This window comes from Stomoxys calcitrans, chromosome 4 (genome assembly GCF_963082655.1).
Source record: "Stomoxys calcitrans chromosome 4, idStoCalc2.1, whole genome shotgun sequence".
Lineage (NCBI taxonomy): Eukaryota > Metazoa > Arthropoda > Insecta > Diptera > Muscidae > Stomoxys > Stomoxys calcitrans.
The window spans coordinates 41,858,604-41,883,781 of record NC_081555.1 but is presented as its reverse complement, the minus strand read 5'-3'; the positions used below and the strand labels follow the sequence as shown (position 1 = coordinate 41,883,781).

The 25,178-nt window shown below is 40.6% G+C and overlaps 1 protein-coding gene across 2 annotated transcripts in view; it reads right to left on the bottom strand.

Annotated features, from left to right (window-relative positions):
- LOC106081128 (protein sprint) overlaps nt 1-25,178 on the bottom strand; it is an 840,648-nt gene that overhangs the window by 621,276 nt on the left and 194,194 nt on the right. The window contains exon 1 of one of the 2 annotated variants that reach the window (XM_013242876.2): nt 722-1,584. The exons of the other annotated variant lie outside the window; for it this stretch is intronic. Coding sequence (XP_013098330.2) covers nt 722-751 — 30 coding nt within the window. The 5' untranslated portion in view covers nt 752-1,584. Of the gene's footprint in view, nt 1-721; nt 1,585-25,178 lie in introns of those variants that run through there. 2 annotated transcript variants of the gene reach the window in all.

Below are 25,178 nucleotides of genomic sequence, written 5' to 3'. Positions count from 1 at the left end.
TATCATAGGTCGGTCACCGGCAGTAGTAACTGCAGCCTTTAAAAGAATCGAAAATGGGTCTGGCAGTAAATGGTGATAAGACGAAATGGATGGTTTCAACTCCCGAAAAATCTTGCACAAACGAGCAGATAAAGAAAGTGGAGTAAGTTGGGAACCACAACTTTGAGACTGAATCATGGGTACTTGTGAAAGCAGATTAGGCAGTGCTTGGAGTATCTGAGAGAAAGATTCTTCGTAAAATATTTGGCAGTGCTTGGAGTATTTGAGAGAAAGATTCTTCGTAAATAGGATCAGTTTGCGTTGATGGAGAATATAGGCGACGTATGAATCACGAGCTGTATGACGACAATAGCATAGTTACACGCATCAAAATACAACGGCTGCGTTGGCTAGGTCATGTTGTCAGAATGGTTGACGAAGCTCCAGCAAAGAAGTCTTTTGAATGCAAACACGGTGGTACACGCAAACCGGGAAGACCAAAAGCCCGAGGGAAAGATCAAGTTGTGGGAGACACCTAGAAACTTGGTGTCAGAGATTTTAGAATGAGCGCAGAAGATCGAGGCGCTTGGTTCGGCTAGTGGAACAAATATTCTGTCATAGCCAACTAAAGTAAGTAAAGTAATGATTTGCCTTTGAATGGTAATGCTACTCAAAATGAAATTCGCTTACTAAGTTTTTTTGTTGGAATACTACTACAAACCAATTTAAATAATAAACTTACCGCAATTGCATCCATAACAGCATTCACCATGTTGCAAACGTTGTATAAAATTCAAATGGTGGTAAATTCTTTTCGGGTTTAATATCACTTTCAAAAAATTAATTATAATTTTCACTTGTTTTCAGCTTCTAATGCTGCAGCTTAGTCGCCAAAACTGCTAAAGGATGATGTTGAAGTTGGTGCTGGTGCTGTTGATGCTGATATGTTGTTGACATTTAATTTGGCCACTGTACAGTTGTACGGATGGGATACCAACATGAGGATTGAGTTGATATGAGACTCCTTTGCAAAACCCCTTCACTTCGTTATCTCAGCGCCTTTGGGAGGGTTGCACAGAGCGTTTTCCGGCTACTGTCACTTTTAATACGAGTTAATCCATAAAAATGATTGAATTTCAGTGGAAACTTGCAGCATAGAAAAAAATCCAAAGTTATGGCTTGTTAATCAACGTTGTTACTTATACTCCAGCAAGAGTATGTACGGGTATGATGTTTGTATCATACTTTTCACTTGACGGAATTAATGTGTGTGTTGGAAAAATAGCTCAGCTTATGAATGCGGAGTATGGCAAATTCAAATCATTTTTCTTTTGTCATCTATTCATTGGCTTGAAATGTGGCCTTTGTTGACTGGCTGACTCAATGTTTGGTTGGCTATCACCATTCATTGATGTTTTCCTATGCAAACCACGTTGTTGTTGCTGTGGAAGCTCTTGTTCGTTAATGAAATTTCACTTAGCCGCCACTGGAAAACATTCACATTTGATTATTTACACTTGTTTGGTTTTAATTGATTTCGTTTTCCAAAGATTTACTTTCAAATTTCATTGGACATATGCTTGCTGCAGTTATTTATGGCTTCAGTTCTGTTTTTTTTTTCTTTATTTTCTTCTTTTTTTCTTTTTTTGTTTATTTAATAAACGTTTACGATTTTATCACAATTTTAAATCACAAAATTAATTTGTTTCTTCCCAAAGCAACTGCCATCATCTAAATCTAAAGGAAAATGAAAAGTTATTGCTAAGCTCTGTGGATTTAGTATTTTATGAAGTGCCTTTGTACAGTACTTGTATTGACCTCTGACATTTGTGTTTTTTGTTTTACGAAAGTAATTAAAAAATCATAAATTCCATAAATTTTCTTAGGCTCACAGTTATCGCTTCAGTCACTCTGGAACAAAAGCCAGGGCCTACCTCAACTGCATTCATGGCATGGGATTTTTCTAGAGCCCAGGCAATAAACCTACTGACCTTAAGCCGCTGGCCTTTTTTTTCATATTGTTGAGTCCCAGTCTATTATGGCTGCTACGGCTTATCTCTCTCCAAAGTAAACAAATTGAATATAAATAAAAAAAGAAAAAATGTTTATGTTGATTGGTAAACATTCTGAAAAGAGACCACATTTTAATTTTTTCTATATAACCCATAAATATTATCGATTTGGTGCAAGAAAGAAATGTAGATGAAGTCCCTAGACAATATGGGTCACTATCTTATGGTGACAAGAGATTATTTGGGGTTATGATTTCAAAATGATCCGAATCTTTACACCACATGCCCAACTTTGTCAATGTTTCACATCTTAAACACTCTAAATGAGTTGATATACGCTCAAAAAAGTATTACAAATTTGCGCAAATTGGATTTTTTTAAGGAACATTGTAGACGAAAGTTACCACAATTGGTTACAGATTAAGTGTGAGGCAGCCACTGCAGCTATGAGACTTAAGGCGGTGTGAGAATGGATTGAGGATGGGAGCAGCTCATATCACCGCGGTATAATCGAGGCGACGATAGGAAACCTGAAAGGAAGGGAAGAGGTTACCGATCGGATACCTGAGATTAACCTTGAAGTTGAGTGCGAGACACTGCTGCCAGAGAAACAGTCTTGGATTGACGGAACCCTAGTATTGCCATCAGGAAGATCATGTTACATGGATGATTCAAAGCTAGAGGACAGTGTGGGCCTGGGGGTCTACATTGAGAACCCAGGGACTGCGATTTGTTTTAGACCATCTGACCATAATACGATATGCGACGTATGAACCACGAGCTGTATGACGACGATAGCATAGTTTCACGCATCAAAATACAACGGCTGCATTGGCTAGGTCATGTTGTCAGAATGGATGAAGAAGCTCCAGCAAAGAAGTCTTTTGAAGGCAAACACGGTGGTACACGCAAACCGGGAAGACCAAAAGCCCGATGGAAAGATCAAGTTGTGGGAGACATCTCGAAACTTGGTGTCAGAGATTTTAGAATGAGCTCAGAAGATCGAGGCGCTTGGAACGCTATTCTACGTTCGGCTAGTGGAACAAATATTCTGTCATAGCCATTAAAGGAAAAAAAGACCATAATACGGTCCCGCAGGTTGAGATCCGGGCGATCATGGAATGTGTGAAGTGGAGAAGGCGTTAATCTCCTTCTTACACTGCAAGACTGTTCGTGACCTTACCGTCCTGGTTGTTTTTTGCCCCTGTATCATTTTTACTGTCGGTAAAGATGGTCACACTCGACGTCCTCGCGTTAGCACCAGAGGTAAGGTCACGAACAGTCTTGCAGTATAAGAAGGAGATCTACGCCTTCTCTAAGGATGGCACGATCCGCATAGTTTGGATGACGGGTCATAAAGGAGAAAGGGGAAATTAAAGGGCAGACGATTTGGCGGTGAAAGCCAGAGAACTGCCGTCAATAAATTTGGTTAACCCGAAGCCTTTCGGGTCGTCGCAGTCCGAGTTAAGGGCATGGGCGACGAATGCGCATGCAACATTGTGGAACAGTGAAACGGTCGGTAGGACGGTGATAATCGTATGGAGGGAACCAAATCATGAGCAGACGAGGCTATTACTGAAAGAAAGCAAGAAGGAGGTCAGTATGGCTATTGGTATCATAACGGGACAAATAGGACTACAAGCTCACGTATGTAAAATCGGTGAGGCAAGTGATGGCATGTGTAGGGCATGCGGGGAAGATGATGAAACGTTAAAGCATTTCCTTTGTCATTGCCCGGCTTTCGCGTCTAACAGATACCGGCACTTAGGTGAAGACACAATACCAGATATGAACCAACTTAGGAGAGTGGTATTGAAAACAGATAAGGATTATGTAAGTAGCATGGAATTCTTAACTTAAAAATTTCTTTTTAGAGGTTTCTTTATAGTTTTAAGAGCGCACAACAAGCCGATTACTGGCTTAGGTGTATGTCAATAGTGGCATGGAGCCGATTAATATCTGCACTCTCCTTTCCAACCTAACCTAACCTTACCTAACACAATTGGTACATTGATACATTGTTGATGGGGGTTACAATGTCTAAAGAGCAATTACCGATCATGAACATAATTGAGACCATATTTAGCATAAAAGTCTTCAAAGAAGTTCACATAAAAAGTTCCACAAAATTCGGGAAAGAATCTAGCCGCACTGACGGTGGTCAAGAAGTCCCATCGAAGGGTTGGCATAAATGCAAGCTATATCAAAACATTCACTAGTTCCGTCAACACTTGAAATGAATATTGAAAGTCAGAGCAGCCTCCATATGCAAAATAATGGACTCTCTTCAATAAGACGAAAGCCACAAGGGCAGTACCATGCTGGGACATTATAAAGTCTGAGTTGACAGAAAAAAAGGGTGAGTTAAAAAAGACCCAAAAAAATACAAGACCTTTCATGATCTTGCAGTCGAAGTCACTGAGGGTAATCGGAAGAGTGACACCCCCAAAAAGGCACCTCACTCTAACGACAATACCAATCCTTGGAGCAAGCGGCAGCTATCGGGCAAAGTTACAGGTGCCTAATGACAAACAAAAAAGAAATCGATCAGCTATCAGCTTCAGGACTACAAGTGGCTATTCTGGACCGGAGCAATCCTTACGGAGGGCTATCAACTGAAAGATGACTGAGAGGTGGAATATGGTTGAGCCAGCGAAAAAGGTGAATATGACTGTGATTCGATTGCCCAAATATGAGAAGGGTGTCGGGGTCATTGGTTGCGGTAACAAGAAGGCATTAAACTTTCTATCTAACTTCAGCAGAAATCTAAATCCCTTTTGACCTGTCAAAAAATTTAAGAAAAAATCCCTTATCGGCAAAACTGCATCGCGGAGAACGATGTAGTTTTGCCAAATGGCTCTACTACTAAACTCAAATGCAAAGCAAGCAGCGCATAGGTAAAGTTGGAAATAGGGTGCGGATCTTAATCTGCCTCAAGCCACTATGGACATACACCTAAGACAGTAATATAATAGTTGGACGCTCTAAATACTAAAAAGTAGCCTCAAACAAGTAAAAACGTGTTAAGTCTGGCTGGGCCGAATCTTATATACTCTCCACCATGGACCGCATTTGTCGAGTTCTTTTGCCGGTATGCCTTTTTAGGTAAACAAAGAATAAAGGAAAAGAATTGCTATGCTATTGGAGCTATATCAAGTTATGGTCTGATTCGGACCATAATAGAATTGAACATTAGAGACCATAGTAGAAGTCATTGTGTAATTTTTCGTTGCATTCGGATAAGAATTTCGCTTTGTAGGGACTCAAAAAGCAAAATCGGAAGATCGGTTTATATAGGAGCCGTATCAAGCTATAGACCGATTCAGACCATATTTGATAGTATATCAAGGTCTTGGCAGAAGCCGCTGTACAACATTTCAGCCAAATCGGATAATAATTGCGCCTTCTAGAGGCTTTAGATGTAACAAAAGTTGTAACAGAACACCTAATGCAAAATGTCAGCCAAATCGAATAGGAAACACGCCCTCTAGAGGATCAAGAAGTCAAGACCCCAGATCGGTTACATGACAGCTATATCAGGTTATAGACCGATTTACACCATACTCAGCACAGTTGTTGGAAGTCGTAACACAACATCTCATGCAAAATTTCAGCTTAATCGGATAATAATTGCGCCCTCTAGAGGCTCAAGAAGTCAAGACCCAAGATCGGTTTATGTGGCAGCTATATCAAAACATGACTGATATGGTCCATTTACAATCTCAACTGAACAACACTAATAAGAAGTATTGTGCAAAATTTTAAGCGGCTAGCTTTACTCCTTCGAAAGTTAGCAGACAGACGGACGGATATGGCTAGATCGATTTGAAATGTCATGACGAATATTTCGGGGAGTTACAAACAAAATGACAAATTTAGTATATCCCCATCCTATGGTGGAGGGTATAAAAAAGAAAATCTAAGTCATGAATGCCGGTCTACATACAAAATCACTAATTGTATTTCACACTGCGCCCCAAAGATGGTACATGTCTAGTATTATGACCAATCACTACCTGCAGGACCGTATTATGGTCAGACAATCAAAAACAGATCTCAGTCCCTGGGCTCTCAATGTAGATCCTAGCCCCACTCTGTCCTCTAGCTTTTATTCATCTGCGTAGCATGGACTACCAGTAGGCAATATCAGAGCTGCGTCAATCCAAAACTGTGCCGGTGGCAGCAATGCCTCGCACTCGACCCCAAGTGCCGATTAAGGTACCCAATCGAAATCCTCATCCATTCCTTCCAGGTTTGCTAACGTCTTCTCGAGTATACCGCGATGGTATAACCGCCAGGTTTACTTCACCGTCTCTCTGTTAAATTTTTATGACAAACTAGCTGGCCCGGTGCGCTTCGGTACACCATAAAATGCCTTTTTGAAATTATCGATTGAACTACACGTCCTATTGAGGGATTTTTAGTGGGTCGGCCGGTCTCATACTCTGCCAATAGTGTATGCCACATTCATAGTCAACTCCCAAAGAACTTTCATTTGATACTCATTTTGGGATGTTAGACATTCATGCCCGTTTTGGGGATTTTTAATATTGGGTAGGCACCTTGGACCAAAGTCTTATAACAGATATGTACTAAACTTTCATATACCTTCCATTGAAACCCACATTGTCCCAATCGGTAAATATGTCCAGTTGAGGGGTTTTGGGTGTGGGGAGGCGCCTCGACCCCAAGGAAGAAATTTTTATATCAGATTCTTAATCTACTTTCAAAGCCCTTTTATTTGATATCCATATTATCCCAATTGGTAAATATGCCCTGCTGGGGGATTTTGGTGATGGGGATGCGCCTCAGACATCAAGGAATAATTTTTTTTATTACATTCTTACTCTACTTTTAAATACCTTTCATTTGATACCCATATTGTCCCAATTGGTAAATAATTCTTGCTGGGGGGTTTTGGGGGGTGGGGAGGCCCCTTAGACACCAAAAAATACATTTTTATGTCAGATTTGTACTCTACTTTTAAAGACCTTTTATTTGAAACCCATATTGCCTTAGCGGTGAAAGTGTCCTGTAGAGGGCTTTTTTTGGTTGCGGGGGACCCCCGTATATTTAGAGTAAAATTTGTATGCCAAGTTCGTAGTCTACTCTTAAATACATTTTATTTGATACCCATATTTTCCCAATCGGTGAACATGTCCGTTCGGTTTTGTAAAGGGGCGTCCCCCCATGTGTTCTGACACCAAAATTTTATATCAATTTCGTGTTTTGGGCCATACAAAATTTCGCTTAAATAGGTGTACCCATCTGCGAGATCTGGTGGTTTTGAAAATTGGGGTAAGGGGGAGGCCTAGATCGGTCCAGATTTGGATATATTGTATAGCACCCAAAAAGAACGATCTCTCGATTTAAGCTCTTGGGCCCATAAAAGGTGCATTTATTGTCCGAATTCCCCAAAATGTAGAGTGAGTTACGTTAAGCCCTTTATCATTCTTCTTCAGTTTTGGCCAGATGGGTCCAGATTTGGATATAGCTGTCATATAAACCGATCTTTCGATTTAAGGTTTTGGTTCCATAAATGGCGCATCTATTGTCCGATTTCGCCGAAATTTGGGACAGTGAGTTCTGTTAGGCCGTTCGACATCGCTCTTCGATTTGGCCCTGATCGGTTCAGATTTTGATATAGCTGCCATATAGACCGATCTATCGATTTATAGTCTTCGCACCATAAAAAGCGCATTTATAATCCGATTTCGCTGTAATTTGACACAGAGTATGGTCCAGATCCGTTTATATTTGAATATATCTACCAGAAAGAGTCCGAATTTGGTCCAATCGGACCATATTGCGATATATCTGATGTAGGGGCATAAATTATGAATTTTTTCACGGGACTATGACGAGAGGTGGTTTTTATATACCCTAGGTGGAGGGTATCCAAAGTTTGGTCCGGCCGAACTTTACGCCTCTTTACTTGTTTAGTTTGGCCCAGATCGGTACAGATTTGGATATAGCTACCATAAAGACCGATCTCTCGCTTTAAAACCTTAGCCCCATAAAAGACGCATTTATAGTCCCATTTCGCCGAAATTTGACATAGTGACTGATGTTAGGCTTTTCGAAATTCGTGTTCTATATGTCTCAGATTGGTCTAGATAAAAATGGGGGGAGGGGTTCTCGGACCAGAGTTGCCATTAAGCAGATCTGGGATCTTGGTTTCTTGTTTTTTTACTAGTTTTTTTTCGATTCTAGTGTGTGTCAGTCAATGTTCTATTGTATTTGGTGTCTTATGCAGTGGTGTTCGCCCGTTAATGCACAAATCAACATTCTTTAAATACGAAGCCTCTTTTCTCTTAGCTTTAACTTCGGATGGCAGCAATTGATATCAAAGTAGTCACCCTATTGTTGCTGAAAGAGTAGTTCCTGGCAGTTTTTGCAATGTTATTAGTTTTTGGAGTAAAAGTTCCCAAATTTTTTTCGGACAAGAACAAATTCAAAGTTTTCACTTAACCACGTTTTTAATTGCTAATCCCTAATGACTAGTGATCATCACTAATCACACCGTTCAAGTTTGTCTGTTTGCAGACTAACTCTTGAACTATTTTTGAATGTTTAACGCCAAACCCACATTGTAACTCTACTTCTTTGAAAAGTTAAATATATCACACTTTTGCAATCAAGTCTGCTTACTTTCTGAACACTTTGTTATTGCAAAAGTTCCATCTAGCCATAGGTAGCTAGATGGGCTTCCGTCCACAATACCTAATTAATATGCTCTTACCAGAAAATGGCATAAGCAGAATTAGTTTTCCAACATCTTTGGTATTGACAATTAACAACGTAAATGTCGAATGAAACAAACTCGATAATCATATTTCAAATAAAGCCATTGCCTATAGATGATAATACCATGTTGAATGCTTAAAATGCATTCAATGATCATCACATCATCAACAAGGTACTACTTTTCCGACAACATCGCCATCATCATCATCGCCAGCCTCATCCCCATCAACACAAAATGTAACGCTAGACGTGCGATTGATTAAGACATGGATGTGCTAGGCGACATCATGCCACAGTCAGGCTTACACTCGTATGAATGATCTGAGCCAATGGACGGATGCGTGTTGAAAAATTTCGAATGCAGCAGCCTGCTAGCATGCGAGCACTTGTTTTAGCAGATAGCTGGGAGTCTTCCATCGACGGGCTTGCGGTTGTTGATGCTGTGCAGCAGCTTATGGTTACGGCTGCCGCCACTGATTGCAATAGTCAATAGTTCAATAAATCAATTAATATTTATGAATGCGTTGATAACACGTACATTGGCCGACGACCAACGGTATGCCAATTGGCAGCCACCACATTAAGAAAAAACAATCAGGGATTTGTTCATTGGTTGTATTCTGGTACTGAATTCACATTAAGATCAGCTTAAGTTTTGTTGTAAGTTCTAACTGCTGTTGTTATTCTAGAATTAACACGGTTTTTTTTTGTGTGTATGTGTTCAATTCACTTTAATTATGCCAACAGGAAACATATTTCTATTATTTCTTATGAACAAAAAACACAAATTGCAAAATTTTTTCTTAGTAGATATTTTTTTCTGCAAGCAAGGCCACTGGTTACCATTTTATTGAAGATTTATGAATAAGAATTTTATTCTACAAATTTCTGAAAAATTGAATCATATATACCAATTTTCTAGAAGCTACTAGGGCCATAGATTTAGAATGGTCCGAAATGTGAGTGCAGAAAAATTCCGAATTTAATTAGCGGAGACACAAACCACCAACTTAACAGACCTCTGTTATTGGCAATAGCAGTTCACTGTTAAAAAATTTTACACACAATTAAAATAAAATTAAATCTAAAAAAAGATCATTTACTCGTACAAAAGCAAGTTTTCAAACGCACCAAAAAAGCCTAAATACTATCTAGAAAATAATAAGATAAATGAATAATAAAATTTTTTTCCCTCAAAATCAATAATATGCCTTAGGTTAGGTTAAAAAGAGGGTGCAGATATTAATCCGCCCCATGCCACTATGCACACAAACCTAACCCAGTAATCGGCTTGTTGTGCGCTCTAAAAACTAGAAAGTAACCTCTAAAAAGAAAATTTTAAGTTAGCAATTCCGTGCTACTTACAAAATCCTTAATTGTTTCCTATACCACTCCCCCTAAGTTGGTTCATGTCTGATATGGAGTCTCCACCTAAGTGTCGGTATCTGTTGGACGCGAAAGTCGGGCAATGACAAAGGAAATGCTTCAACGTCTCATCATCTTCCCCTCATGCCCTACACATGCTATGACTTGCAATACCGATTTTACATAAGTGATCTCCTATGTGTCCCGTTTTGATACCAATAGCTATAATGACCTCCTTCTTGCTTTCTTTCAGTAATAGCTTCGTTTTCTCGCAATCTGGATCCCCCCATAGGATTTTCGCCATCCTACCTACCGTTTTGCTGTTCCACAATGTGGCATGCGCATTCGTCGCCCACTCCCTTAAGACGGTCTGCGTCGACCTGAAAGGCTTCGGGTTAACCAAGTTTATTGAGGGCAGTCCTCTGGCCTTCACCGCCAAATCGTCCACCCTTTCATTTCCCCGGCACCCAAACGATGCGGTTTTTACCATCCATCTATCAGAGAAGGCGTTAATCTCCTTCTTACACTGCAAGACTGTTCGTGACCTTACCGTCCTGGCTGTTATTGCCCTTACGGCAATTTAACTGTCGGTAAAAGTGTTCACACTTGACATCCTCGCGTTAGCAGCACACCTCTTCACGCACTCCTTGATCGCCCGGATCTCCGCCTGCAGTTCCGTATTATGGTCAGGCAGTCTAAAACGGATCTCAACCCCTGGGTTCTCAATGAAGACCCCCAGGCCCACTCTGTCCTCCATCCGTGTAACAAGATCTTCCAGATGGAAATACTAGGGTTTCGTCAATCCAAGTCTGTGCCGATGGCAGCAGTGCCTCGCACTCGACTTCAAGGTTCATCTCAGGTATCCGATGGGAAACCTCTTCGCTTCCTTCCAGATTTCTTATCTTCGCCTCGATTATACCGTGATGGTATGAGCTGCTCAATCCATTCTCCCATCGCCTTAAGTTTCATAGCCGCAGTGGCTGTCTCACACTTAATCTGTATGTCAGTAGGTCGGATATCTAGAATAGTCTCCAGTGCCCTTGTGAGCATGCTCCTCAGCGCTCCTCCTATGCCAAAACAACATGTTCTCTGAACCTGTTGTATGGTCCTTTTGTTGCACTTTTTCTCCATAACAGTCCACCAAACTACTGAGGCGTAAGTAAGTATTGGTCTAATCACGCTCCTGTAGAACCAGTGGACTATCCTAGGATTTAGGTCCCATTTCGAGCCTACGGCCCGTCTACACAGTGCCCAACATCTGTGAGCCTGCTCTAACAAGATAAATAAGATTTTACAAGTGGTGAGACCACTGTGCACAAATGGAAATAGTTGTCAAGTTGACAGCTTATGACAGCTTCAGATGACAGCTTATGAAGTCTAGTTCTTAATCAAAATAGGCCTATATAAATCTTAACTTTAGGAAAAACTTAAAAAAAAATTCCCCAAGACTGAAAAAATCAAGTGGTAGTCTGCCATCAGACTCACTTAGACGTTTTCGTCCATTGTGATACCATAGGAACAAAAGAAGGAAGATGTCTTCTAGTTCCTAACTTTGAACCATCCAGCCTAACAACTTACGAATGTTCACATCCACCAGCAGGTGATCTATACATGATCTACACATCCACACAGCAGGTGATCTATAGTCTCCTCGTTTCGATGTCCTCACAGCTTCTACAAAAGTCATTACTATCAACCTTCATTCTGTCAGAATGTTTTTCGATTAGACAGTGATCTGCCCTGACGGACACAATGACTAAGACGTCTGTTCTAGACAGTGACAGCAAAGCGGCAGACCTCTTCAAGTCTAGATTACGCCAAACAGTTTTATAATGCTCACAGCCCCCTCTTTGTGATCAACTATCACTCGTTGTCTTTCGGGACTGGTCCTGAAAATTTAGCTTACATGTCGCCAGAGGCGTACCCACAGATTTCAGTTTCCCTGGAATGTGTAAAGTAGATCCTAGTTTCGCAAGTTCGCCCGTTTTACAATTTCCTGAGAAATCTCTGTGGCCCGGCACCCAGAACAAGCAAATTTAGAACTGTTAAGCCATCGCGTTGGGAGATCTGCGCCAGTCGAGCGCGGTTTTTGTGTTCAGAAATACGTTCTCCAGGGCTTTAATAGCTGCCTGGCTGCCGGAGAAGATATTTATGCCAATCGTCGTAATGACATTATATCTAAGCCATTCCAGTACTTTCTTAATTGCAAGAATCTCCGCTTGATACAAACTGCAGTGGTCGGGTAACCTTTTCGATCTAACCAGTTCTAGATCTATAGAGTACACCCCAACGCCCACCTGGTCATCTAGTTTGGAACCATCCAGCTCCAGGACCAACCAGCTCTGGGGTCCACCATGGCGATCGATCGAGAGACCGGTTTACAAGGTAGCTATATCAGATTATAGACCGATGTGGATCTAACTTGGTACAGTTGTTGTAAGTCATAACAAAACATCACATTCAAAATTTCAGCCAAATCGTATAAAAATTGCGGCTTTCAGGGGCTCAAGAAGTCAAATCGGGAGATCGGTTTATATGGGAGCGATATAGCTAAATCTGAACCGATATGGCCCATTGGAAATCCCCAAGGATCTACATCGATATTAAATATCTGTTTAAAATTTCAAGCGGCTAGCCTAACGCATTCTATCTCTATTGTGGTTCGACAGACGAACGGACTGATATGGCTAGATCGACTCAGAACGTCGAGATGATCACGTTAGAAGAATTTTTTTGAGGTGTTGCAAACGGAATGACTAGATAAGTAAACCCCCATCTTATGGTGGTGAGTATAAAAACAATAAATTCAGAAAATACCTGAAATTTGTATTTAAATCTATAGTACGGTCTATATAATTCAATGGCTGAAGATTATTCCATGCAAATATTGACTGTGATTTCGCCTCAAATGGTCCATTCGCTTAGTCCAATAATGGCATACTCTTTCCAACATTCCTGCCTGTATTTCACGAATAAATGCTTTAATGTTATCTTCCAATGCGTCAATTAGAGGGGGCTTGTCTGTATACACATGAGCTTTAGCATAGCCCCGCAAAAATAGACCGGCCCCGAATGTGAAATAAAATGTTCATCGAACTCTCCTCTTTATAAGTCCATTGTAACGCGTGCTGTATGGCATGTGGCACCGTCTGGTTGAAACCGCATGTCATGCTAGTCAAGCTCTTGCATTTGGGACAAAAAAGAAGTTTGATCATCATCTAACGTTAGCGCTCACCATTCACAATTACGTTACGATTCGCATTATCTTTGAAGAAGTACGGGCCAATGATGCCACCAGCCCATAAACCGCACCAAACTTTCGCTTTTTCTGGAGGCATTGGTAGCTCTTGCAATGCTTTCGCATTTATTGTCCGATTTCGCTACAATTTAGGACAATAGGCTATGTAAGGCCCCTCGACATCTTTGATTGATTTAGCCCAGATCGGTCCAGATTTGGATGTAGCAGCCACATAGAACGCTCCCGATTTTAGGTATTAGGCCCATAATTTATTGTCTGATTTCACTCAAATTTAGGACTATGTTACGCCCCTCGATATGCTTGTTTGATTCAGCGCAGATTGGTCTAGTTTTGGATAGAGCTACCATACAGACCGATCCCTCGATTTAAGTTCTTGGAACCGTAATAGGCGTATTTATAATCCTATTCCATTTAAATGTGGGACAGTGAGCTGTGTTAGGACTCTCAACGTTCTTGTTCAATTGGTCCAGTTTTGGATATATCTGCCACATAGATCGATATCTCGATTAAAGGTCTTGGCCGCATAATAGACGCATTTATTGTCTGATTTCAATGAAATTTGGGACAGTAGGCTATATAAGGCTCCTCGACATTGTGTATTATTTAGCACAAATAGGTCCAGATTTGGATAGAGCTACCTTACAGACTGATCTCTCGATTTAAGGCCTTAGGCTCGTAATAGGCGCATTTATTGTCTGATTTCGTTGAAATTTCGGATACCGAGTTGTGCTAAGTTCCCCGATATTTCTGTTCAATATAGCCAAGATCGGTACAGATTTGGATATAGCTGGTATATGTACCGATATTCCGATTTATAGTTTAAGGCCCATATAATGTGAGATTATTAACCGATTTTTATACTCCTTTTCATACTAGTGTCCGAACGGCGTGCGACACCTCTTTGTGGAGCAGTTTTAACGTGGAATAGTACCTCACAAATGTCGCCAGCATTAGGAGGGGATAACCACCACTAAACATTATTTTCCGATGTTCTCGCTGGGGTTCGAGCCCAGGCGAACACAGTATATGGGTAGGCATAGTGCATTATTACATCACATTCCTTCTCCACCACACGTACGAATACTAAATATCCTGAATTTCCCGAAACCATACTTTGGAGACTAAGGGACTGTAACAAATAATCCCTCATGAAGATTGGTAGATTGGATGCGGTGAATGGGTTAACGGAGAAATGAGGTATTAGTACTTAGGTTAGGTAGAAAAGAGGGTGCAGATATTAATCCGCTCCATGCCACTATGGACATACACCTATGCCAGTGATCGACTTGTTGTGCGCTCTAAGATCAATAAAGTAACCTCTTAAAAGAAAATTTTAAGATAGGAATTCCGAACTACTTCCAAAATCTTTAATTGTTATCAATACCACTCCCCTAAGTTGGTTGGTGTCTGGTATTATGTCTCCACCTATGTGCCGGTATGTCGGTTGGACGCGAAAGCCGTTCAATGACAAAGGAAATGCTCCAACGTCTCATCATCTTCCCCGCATGCCCTACACATGCTATCACTTGCCGCACCGATTTTACAAGAGTGAGCTCGTAGTCCCGTTATTATACCAACAGCTATACTGACCTCCTTCTTGCTTCCTTTCAGTAATAGCCTCGTCTTCTCATGATCTGGATCCCCCCATAGGATTTTTGCCGTCTTACCGATCGTCTCGATGTAGGACGGCGAAAATCCTATGGGGGGATCCAGATCGTGAGAAGACGAGGCTATTACTGAAGGGAAGCAAGAAGGAGGTCAGTATAGCTATTGATTAGAACTTAACTCATGAGAAGTTCAGCTAGGGGCTACCGGACGAGTCAACCTTTTGAGGATAGTGGAATGCTCCATACGCAGTAGCTGAAACTACAGTCAGCGATATCGAGTTGAGGCTCTGGTCGATACGAAAAACTGGCGTTATTGAGGTGACAAGCAAGCGTTTAAATAACTAATGGCATTTGGCGTCTTTATATAATCAATGACCAGCATATACCAGCGCGGTCGGCCCTTTATACCGGAACAAGGAGTTCGAGGAGGATCTCTACCTCCACAAGCAAATGTGACTACAACACACACAACACTACTTAACACTGACAGCCTCAAGTACATCAACAGGTCAAATGGACCTGCATGCTACGCATTTAACAAGGTGAGGCTAAATGTATATATAAGCGGTAAGGTGGGTGAGGACTTAAGGGACGCCTCGGTATCTTTTGCTGAAGTCTTCCAGAGCGCTATGAACTTTCTCAACAGAGCACGCATTTTGATAATAAAATTCAATAATTTGCAAGCGTTGTTCGTTTCTAAGACGATTCATGGTTAAATTATAGACCAAACTGAAGAGGTTTGACAGTGAAAAAAAACACTAAACGTGTGTGAGCTGTTTAAACTGGTGTTGCCAAAAAGATAATAGCTTAAAAAATCACCCTTTAATTTAGCTCCTATACCTAGCTTTAGAATTTTGCTAAAAGAGCAAAAACATTTTCCCATTTTGCTAAAAGAGCAAAAACATTTTCCCAAATTTGACATAATTCTATGTAAAGTTCTCTAATTGTATGACCACTCGCGCAATATCACTATCATCTGAATGCTTTTAAGATCATAGTGAAGATTTTTTTTTGTATCAAGTTAAGTTTACTCTTTTCTTATTCCAATTTCATAGTTACGATATAAATCTATTTAACATTTTTTTTTTTTCAACTAAGTTACAAAATAATCAATTGTAAGGTCATGTTCACAATACCCTCTACCCACATTGATGTTTCCCGATTTTGTTTCATATCATTTAAATAATATAATTATATATCCCATTGAATGGGTTAGATGATCTTCCTAATGTTCAGGTAATCTTTTTATCTTCAAATCTTTTGATGAATGATAGGCGAGTCTCAGCAATTCATTGTTCAAAGTGTGATGCTTGTTATTGTTGGTGTAATTTTTTCACATGGCTCATTTCGATTATCAAAGAGAAGAAACAACAAAAACTTAGATAGCAGCTTCATTATAATAACGAAAATAAATTAATTCAAATTGTTTTAATGCCATGACGAGCTTGTAACGCCTAATCTTTTTTTGGGGGATTACCGACATCTGATCTCATTTCATTCAGCAATCAAATGAATGAACTAGCAAACCAAAATTCGATAGAATTGCGTCAAGGTTGTGTTTTGGTTGATTAATGATGCGCTAAACGACCGTCATTTGTTTTGAAGTCTAGAGGTATACATTAATGGTGTTAATTCAATTTGGTCAACAACAAAAGTCCTGCTTGAATTTTTATACAACATGAAAAAAAGTCACCATTGTGGCATATGCATCAAATATGCTCTGATCAAAATCTGTAAAACTATAAAAGTTTTCCTAGAACATGTTTAAAACTCCAGAAATTATTTGCATAAATATTGCATAACTGCTTCCAAGAAATGTTTAATGCATCTGCTATGGGTTTTCAAAGGTAAGCGCCTAAAATGTTTAAAAAGTTATATGTTGAAGGAATGTAGGGGGAATTCAAGGACAAATAAAGCAGTTTAGTGATAACCTATGTATATTTAATTCCCATTATTTGTAAAAAAAAAAGACCAAAATAGCTAAATTTTTCAAAAAAATGTCATTGAAGGAACAGCGGATAGTTTCCCACACTCAATTCATGTTGAAGATCAATGGTAAGGGACACCTTTTTCTTGACAAATTTTACCTGGCTAGATATCTTATAAATATTGCCAGCATTAGTGGTTCTATTATTCTCGCCAGGGTTCAGGCAACCATGCTGTGCAATACAATGGGCTCATATACTGAAGTATTAGCCGAATCTCTCTATTGGGATGTGTGTTGCACCAGTCATAAGTCGGAGAAAACTTTTCTGTGAACTGGTGGATAGCATCATTAACGCCACCAAGAAGAAAATTTTCACTGAATTACGCATATCCTGACTGAGACGTTTGTAGACGACATGGGAATAAGAGCGAAGATAACGGAAAAAGTTTTTAAACCTTTGATGGGAAGCACCAAGACACCGGAAACAAGGAACAATGAGGTTAATTGATTGCTCATCATTACGAACTTTATTGTAAAGGAATACTTGAAGAGCTTCCAAACAGGAAGTTGGAAAGAGGCGGACTTTCATGCATTCCATCTGGCCGCAATATTTGTGGCAAACCTAGGACTTGCATATACACCGAGAGCCCGGCAGCAGGAAAGGGTTGTGCCTATACTCAAGCTCTGCAAAGCAAGCTATGCGACACCATTGTCCTGTGAAGGGAAGTAACCAGGGGGGGGACTAACGGGACCGCGCCTCCGACAATACGAACTTATTCCTCTTTTGGGGCCCCGCAAATTAAAATCTTGGTTACGTCCCCAGTTCTATGCATCTATAAGCCCTACGCCCTTTGAACAAAAAGCTTGGAGCGTATAGTAGATACCAAGGGTCTGCACAAGGCCATTCGTTGGTGAATGGACTTTGATGAACTCGTGGACCCTGTACCCTCACTTTGTTGTATTTCAAGTCTACAGAAGAGCAAGATACTGAAGACATAGTAAAACGCACAAGTTGCTTTTGAGTAGATAATTTTGAAAAAACCACCCCCACTCAGTGATTGGTAGTATTTTTATCTCGAATTATTCGCCGCTGCCGTGAGATATGAGAAATAAGTCGCTGCACACTAAGTCATATGAAAGCGTCTCGTTGTAATTTTCAAAAGATGAACTGATCACACAAATCGTTGTTAGGTCTGTCTCATATTAAAATACCTCCATGTAAGTGTGTGTTTTTGTTAAACCAACTACGTTGCCTTCGTACGAAATTCATACTACGAAAGCAGACGACAAGAAAAATACTTTGTCTGAAGCAAAATGTACCCAACGTGCACTTACTGAAATCGGAATCAATCTCTCTTTTTGCATTCACTCATCTCGTTGTCTTCGCGCCTTGCTATCTGTTTAACTTAGTGATCAATTCTCTCATACAACGTTGTATTTTTAAACGAAGAGTTAAGTTCGCGAAATACTCTATGGTTGTTAGTGTGTCTTGAAAGCAGAAAAGAATGGTCTTGTGCAGGCCTTTGAGGAAAACTGTAGTGTACGTATGCTATGAATCACCAAAATACAGTTGAAAGCACTGCGAACATATTTATGTAGGTTTTAGAAACAAATTATCACCCATTCATGTTGCCTTCGTCAGTAACTTTAAAACACTATTTTAGTGTCCAATTGTAATTTAAGTTCCCGTACTGATCAACGACAATTAGTATTTTGCAATTGTTGGACATTCAGCGAACTGCTCAAATACAAACAGCTTGCCTATGTCAAGGGAAGGTCGGTGGAGACTGTCCTGCACGAGGTTGTGCATGAAATAGAAGAATCCTTCGATGCCAAAACGTATACCCTGGCGGTATGCATTGACATCGAGGGGGCTTTTAACAATGTGCGGACCGACTCACTGATTCAATCCTTAAACCAGTACCGGGTGGATCTTTATAGACTGGATAAACCTGGATAAGGACTGGATAAACCATATTGTAGAGACTGGATAAACCATATCCATGTTTGTCCCATGCCATAAATATAAGGGAGAAAGTGGCCAGGGCACGCCACAGGGGGGGGCCATTTTATCGCCACACCTATGGGAGACCACCATAAATGATCTTTTACGGATTCTGACTGAGGAGGGATTTTATCTCGTCTGCTGCGCAGACTATGTTATAATACTTCTAAGGGGTAAGGATCCGAACGAGCTTTGCAGAAGGGCCGAAAGGGTCTTGCATATGGCATATGACTGGGCTAGACCCAAGGGTCTCAATGTTAACCCAGAGAAATATGCCTGTTCACGAGGAAGACGAAGGTGGGCCAGTTGAACGCACCTCAATAAGATTTGGATATCTGACAAGGTCAAATACTTAGGTGTGATCTTGGACAGGAAACTGAATTTTTAGTTTCACATTCAGAAGCGTACTGAGAAGACTTACAGATGTTGGACACTATGTAGACGGGCCGTGGGCTCGAAATGGGGACTGAATTCTAGGATAGTCCACTGGCTCTACAGGAGCGTGATTAGACCAATACTTACTTACGCATCAGTAGTTTGGTGGAAAAAAATGCAAAATAAGGACCATACAACAGGTTCAAAAACATGTTGTCTTGGCATAGGCGAAGCGATGAGGACCACCCCCACTAGGGCACTGGAGACTATTCTACATATCCGACCCATTGACATAGAGATTAAGAGATTAGAGGCAGCCACTGTGGCTATGAGACTTAAGGCGATGGGAGAATGAATTGAGGATGGGAGCAGCTCATACCATCGCGGTATAATCGAGGCGACGATAGGAAACCTAGAAGGAAGGGAAGAGGTTTCCGATCTGATACCTGAGATGAATCTTGAAGTCGAGTGCGAGATACTGCTGCCATCGGCACAGTCTTGGATTGACGGAACCCTAGTATTGCCATCTGGAAGATCATGTTACACGGATGGATCAAAGCTAAAGGACAGAGTGGACCTGGGAGATTTACATTGAGAACCCAGGGACTGAGATCTGTTTTAGACTGCACTACCATAATTCGGTAATGCAGGCGGAGATCTGGGCGATCACGGAATGCATGAAGTGGTGTGAGACTTAAGGCGATAGGAGAATAGATTGAGGATGGGAGCAGCTTAAACCATCGCGGTATAATCGAGGCGACGATAGGAAACCTAAAAGGAAGGAAAGAGGTTTCCGATCGGATACTGAGATGAATCTTGAAGTCGAGTGCGAGGCACTGCTGCCATCGGCAAAATCTTGGATTGTCGGAACCCTAGTGTTGCCATCTGGAAGATCATGTTACACGGATGGATCAAAGCTAGAGGACAAAGTGGACCTGGGGGGTTTACATTGAGAACCCAGGGACTGAGATCTGTTTTAGACTGCACTACCATAATACGGTCCTGCAGACGGAGATCTGGGCGATCATGGAATGCATGAAGTGGTGTGGTGCTAGAGTTAATAAGTGGTTTAGAGGTAATGGTGGTTTAGAGTTAATAAGTATCACGGAAATCCTGACAAACATTTTTTTGAGGTTACTTTTTATAGCCCCAACCATAGGATGGGGGTATGCTAATCAAGTCACCTCGTAATAACAATGTGGGTCTTTGGGAATCGCAAATGGGTCATATCGGCTCGGTGGATAAAGCTCCCATATAAAGTGGTCCTTTGACTTCCTTAAGCCCCTACAAGTTGCAATCGTTAGCTGATTGGACTGAAATTTTGCAAGTAGTATTATGTTATGAAAAGTATGGTTCAAATCGGCCAATAACCTGATATAGCTGCCATATGAACCAGTCTCCCAATTTGATATCTTGAAATTCTGGAAGTCGCAATTTTTGAGTTCTATTATGACTTCCAACAACCGGTTGTATGGTTCAAATCGGTCTATAATTTGATATAAACCGATCTCTCGATTATCCTTGTTAGGCTCCTAGAAGCTTTATTTTTTACTTGGTATAGGGCGGATAAATATCAGCACCCTCTTTTCAACCTAACCTAACCATTAGCCTCCAACAAGCGCAATTTTACTTGTTTTTCGTCAAAAGCAGCAACTCTGGGGTTAAGGAAACCTTACCGCTCTGTTAAAACGTTAAAAATTTTTGATCTTTTCACATTTGCATTTTGTTCGCCCACAATTGAATTAAAATCGGCATTTTTAATGCAGACCTGGCAATCGACCCTGAATGTGGTGATATAAAAACCCTCCGAAGCAATCATCCAGTTAAAGTTAATAGCAAGAGTTAACAATAAAACAAGGAAATATGTGTAAAAAAATACGAATCATTTTTCATTTGCCATTGATCAGCAAAGCGTAGAAAATTCTTTTGAACGCATGCAACCAACTATGAAATTAACTTCAAACAAAACCAAAGCAGAGTTTTTCTTCTCACATTCATCGCACATTGGGGCAGCCACAAAGTGGGTTGGTTGGCAGTAGGATGGAAATGTGATGAAAACCACCGATATAAACAAACTTCTACCGATGATTGGCCATGTTGGGTTCTTGTTTTAGTTTTTTTGCTGGTTGAAAATTTTTCTGTTTAGGAATGATTAAAAAACTATTTTAGACACCCACTCGCTTTTTGGGCTGGCGTGACGACTTGACTCCACTTTCGATGCGGATAAAATTGTATCGCACATAATTCGAGAGCCATTTAAAACTCGTTATATGTTCATATTAGTTTTTTATACCCTCCACCATAGGATGGGGATATACTAATTTTGTCATTCTGTTTGTAACCACTCGAAATATTCCTCTGAGACTCCACAAAGTTTGTATATTCTTGATCGTAGTGACATTTTATTTCGATCTAGCCATGTCCGTCCGTCTGTCCTTTCGTCCGTCCGTTCGCCTGTCCGTCCGTCTGTCTGTCGAAAGCACGCTAACTTCCGAAGGAGTAAAGCTAGCCGCTTGAAAATTTGCACAAATACTTCTTATTAGTGTAGGTCGGTTGGTATTGTAAATGGGCCAAATCGGTCCATGTTTTGATATAGCTGCCATATAAACCGATCCTGGGTCTTGAATTATAGAGTCTCTAGAGTGCGCAATTCTTATCCGATTGAAATGAAATTTCGCACGACGTGTTTTGTTATGATATCCAACAACTTTGACCAGTATGATTCAAATCGGTTTATAACCTAATATAGCTGCCATATAAACAGATCTGGGGTCTTGAATTCTTGAGCCTCTAGAGGGCGCAATTCTTATCCGATTGGTATGAAATTTTGTACGAGGTGTTTTGTTATGATATCCAACAACTTTACCCAGTATGATTTCAATCGGTTAATAACCTGATATAGCTGCCATATAAACCGATCTTGGGTCTTGACTTCTTGTGCCTCTAGAGGGCGCAATTCGAATCCGATTGGAATGAAATTTTGCACGACGTGTTGTGTTATGATATCCAACAACTTTACCAAGTATGGTTTCAATCGGTTCATATTTTGATATAGTTGCCATATAAACCGATCTTGGGTCTTGACTTCTTGAGCCTCTAGAGGACGCTATTCTCTTCCGATTTGATTTAAATTTTGCACGATGTGTTTTGTTATGATATTCAACAAATTTGCCAAGTATGGTTTCAATCGGTTCATATTCTGATATAGTTGCCATATAAACCGGTCTTTGATCTTGAATTCTTGAGCCTCTAGAGGGCGCTATTCTCTTCCGATTTGACTGAAATTGTGCACGTAGTGTTTTGGTATCACTTCCAACAACTGCGCCATGTGTTGTTTAAATCGGTCTATGTTTTGATATAGCTGCCATATAAACCGATCTTGGGTCTTGACTTCTTGAGCCTCTAGAGGGCGCTATTCTCTTCCGATTTGACGGAAATTTTGCATGAGGAGTTTTGTGATCCATGGTGAAGGGTATATATCATTCGGCCGAACTTAGCACGCTCTTACTTGTTTTTTTTCTGGTCTTTGGTGGTTATCTTAGACGTTCACACATTTTTCGGTGTTCGATGAGATCGACTACAAACAGTCAAAGTCAGCATCTGGCTGGCGGCGGCGGCGGCAGAGACCAACAAGCAGGCCCCATGTTACATGGAATCATGGTAGTGAATTCCACACATGTACGCTATGTGGGCACATTTCGAAATGTTGTGAATAAAGGTGTTTTGATTTTATTTCATTATTTTCAGACTATTGCCGAGCCGGTGTAGCATGGTCCTCCATAAAAGCCAACCATTGGTGTTTTAAACAAATATTTGTGATTTTTGACAATGATAAAAAATCTCAATTTGAATATTTGGATATGGAATTAAAGAGTCTTCTAGGGGCCATTGTAGACAAGCGAATTATGCAGATTAATGTTAAAAGGTTTCTTTATGTTTCACCTGCCAGCAGTGCAACAGGTTCCCCCCTGCCATGCGGCTGTATTTCCATTTCTCACAAAGAAAGATATCATCAGATTCATCCAGACAAACATTTAATCGCATTCAAATCAATTCGTCTATTAGAAGCCGTTTATGACGATTATGGACATGTGATTAGCCACCTTTCAAAATGTTTTGGAAAATTCATCTTTGACCATGCTTCATTCGTTGATTGCGCATAGAAGAGGAGCTTAACGCATTGGCAGTTGAGTAGCCTGCCCAATCCGAAGACAATAAAATTATATTGGCCAATGGAAATGAAAAGCTTTGTGTTTCGAGATTTCCGATAGTTTAAGTTAATTGACTTATTCATATTCCAATTTTATGGTGGCCAGTATTGCATGCATATTAATTCAAAATTTACATTTTTATAACCCCTTCATTAATTCCTATGGGTTCTCATAGTATTGTTTCTTTATAAAGGTGCCAATTTTATTACCAAAATGTTGGTTTTTTGGGAATAGCCATAATTTTGTCCAATGGCATGGGAATAGCTTCACTTTATTGCAATAATATTTGAAAAGTTCGGAAACTTACGTTTACTGGCATAGATGTATGTCCATAGTGGCATGGGGCGGATTAATATCTGCACCCTCTTTTCAACCTAACCTAACCTAAACTAAGTGCCAGACTGCCATCAGACTCACGAAGATTTTTTCATAAAGCGCAAAATACCTGGGTGTTTTGCTGGACAGGAAAGTGAACTTCAATTCCAACATTTTGGAAAGGACAAAAAGTCAACTCTTTGCGGTTTAGGTTGCGTGTCATGCATTGTGTATATACTGCAGTTGTTAGACTTATAATGCTATATGGTGTTGTGGTCTGGTGGACGGCGCTTCAAAAGTCCACCTACTGCTCAATACTTAACCGCATCCCAGGAATGGTTTTTTTATGCATCACAGACGCACTGAAGACGACACCATCTGATGCACTGAATTTAATGCAAAATCTAATGCCTCTGGACATCGTGGCTAGACAAATTGTTGTAGCCACTGCTGTGAGGCTATGGCGGCTTTCGATCTGTGGATCTAAAAAGATGGGTCAGCAGAGCAAAACCTCAAAGAAGTGTACTATCTCCTCTACTTTGGAATATAGTCATTATCAATATATTATTATCTCTGGAAGAAAAAGGTGTAAAAGTGGTCGCGTATGCTGATGACGTGTTAATTGCGGTTAGGGGAAAGTTTTCCAGCACTCTAACAGATATACTACAGGGAGCTCTACGTGCAACAGCAAAGTGGGCTACCGAAAGTGGTCTAGGTATAAATCTGTGCAAGACAGAAGTAGTTCTTTTCACCAGGTGCCTGGCCACAGAGACATCCCAGGGAATTGTACAGCGGATGAGCTTGCAAGATTAGGAACTACCCTACACATTCCAGGGATACTGGAATCTGTGGGTATGTCTCTAGCGATATGTAAGCTAAGTACTCGGCCACAATGAGGAGGCTGCAAGCATTCGAAAACTATGTGGTCTAATCTTGACTTGAAGAGGTCTGTTGTCACTGGCTAGAGCAGATGTTTCAGTCATTGTGTCCGTCATGACAGGTCGCTGTCTAAACGAAAAACATTCTGACAGACTGAAGGTTGCCAGCAATGACTTTTGCAGAAGCTGTGAGGACATCGAAGAAGATGAAACTATAGAACACCTTCTGTGTGTGTGTCCCGCACTGGCAGTTAGAAGGAGTTCACTTTAGGTTCCAATTTCTTTAAGAACCAGTCTGATTTAGCGGATGTGAACATTCGCAAGTTACTGGTCGTTTTAAAGCGGTCTGGATGGTTTAACCGTAGGAACTAGAAGGCATCTTTCTTCTTCTGTTCCTGTGGTATCGCTATGGAGGAAAACGTCTAAGTGGGTTTGATGGCGAACTGTCACTTGAACCTAACCTAAACTTGCGTCTCTCCATCCCACAGGTATATATGA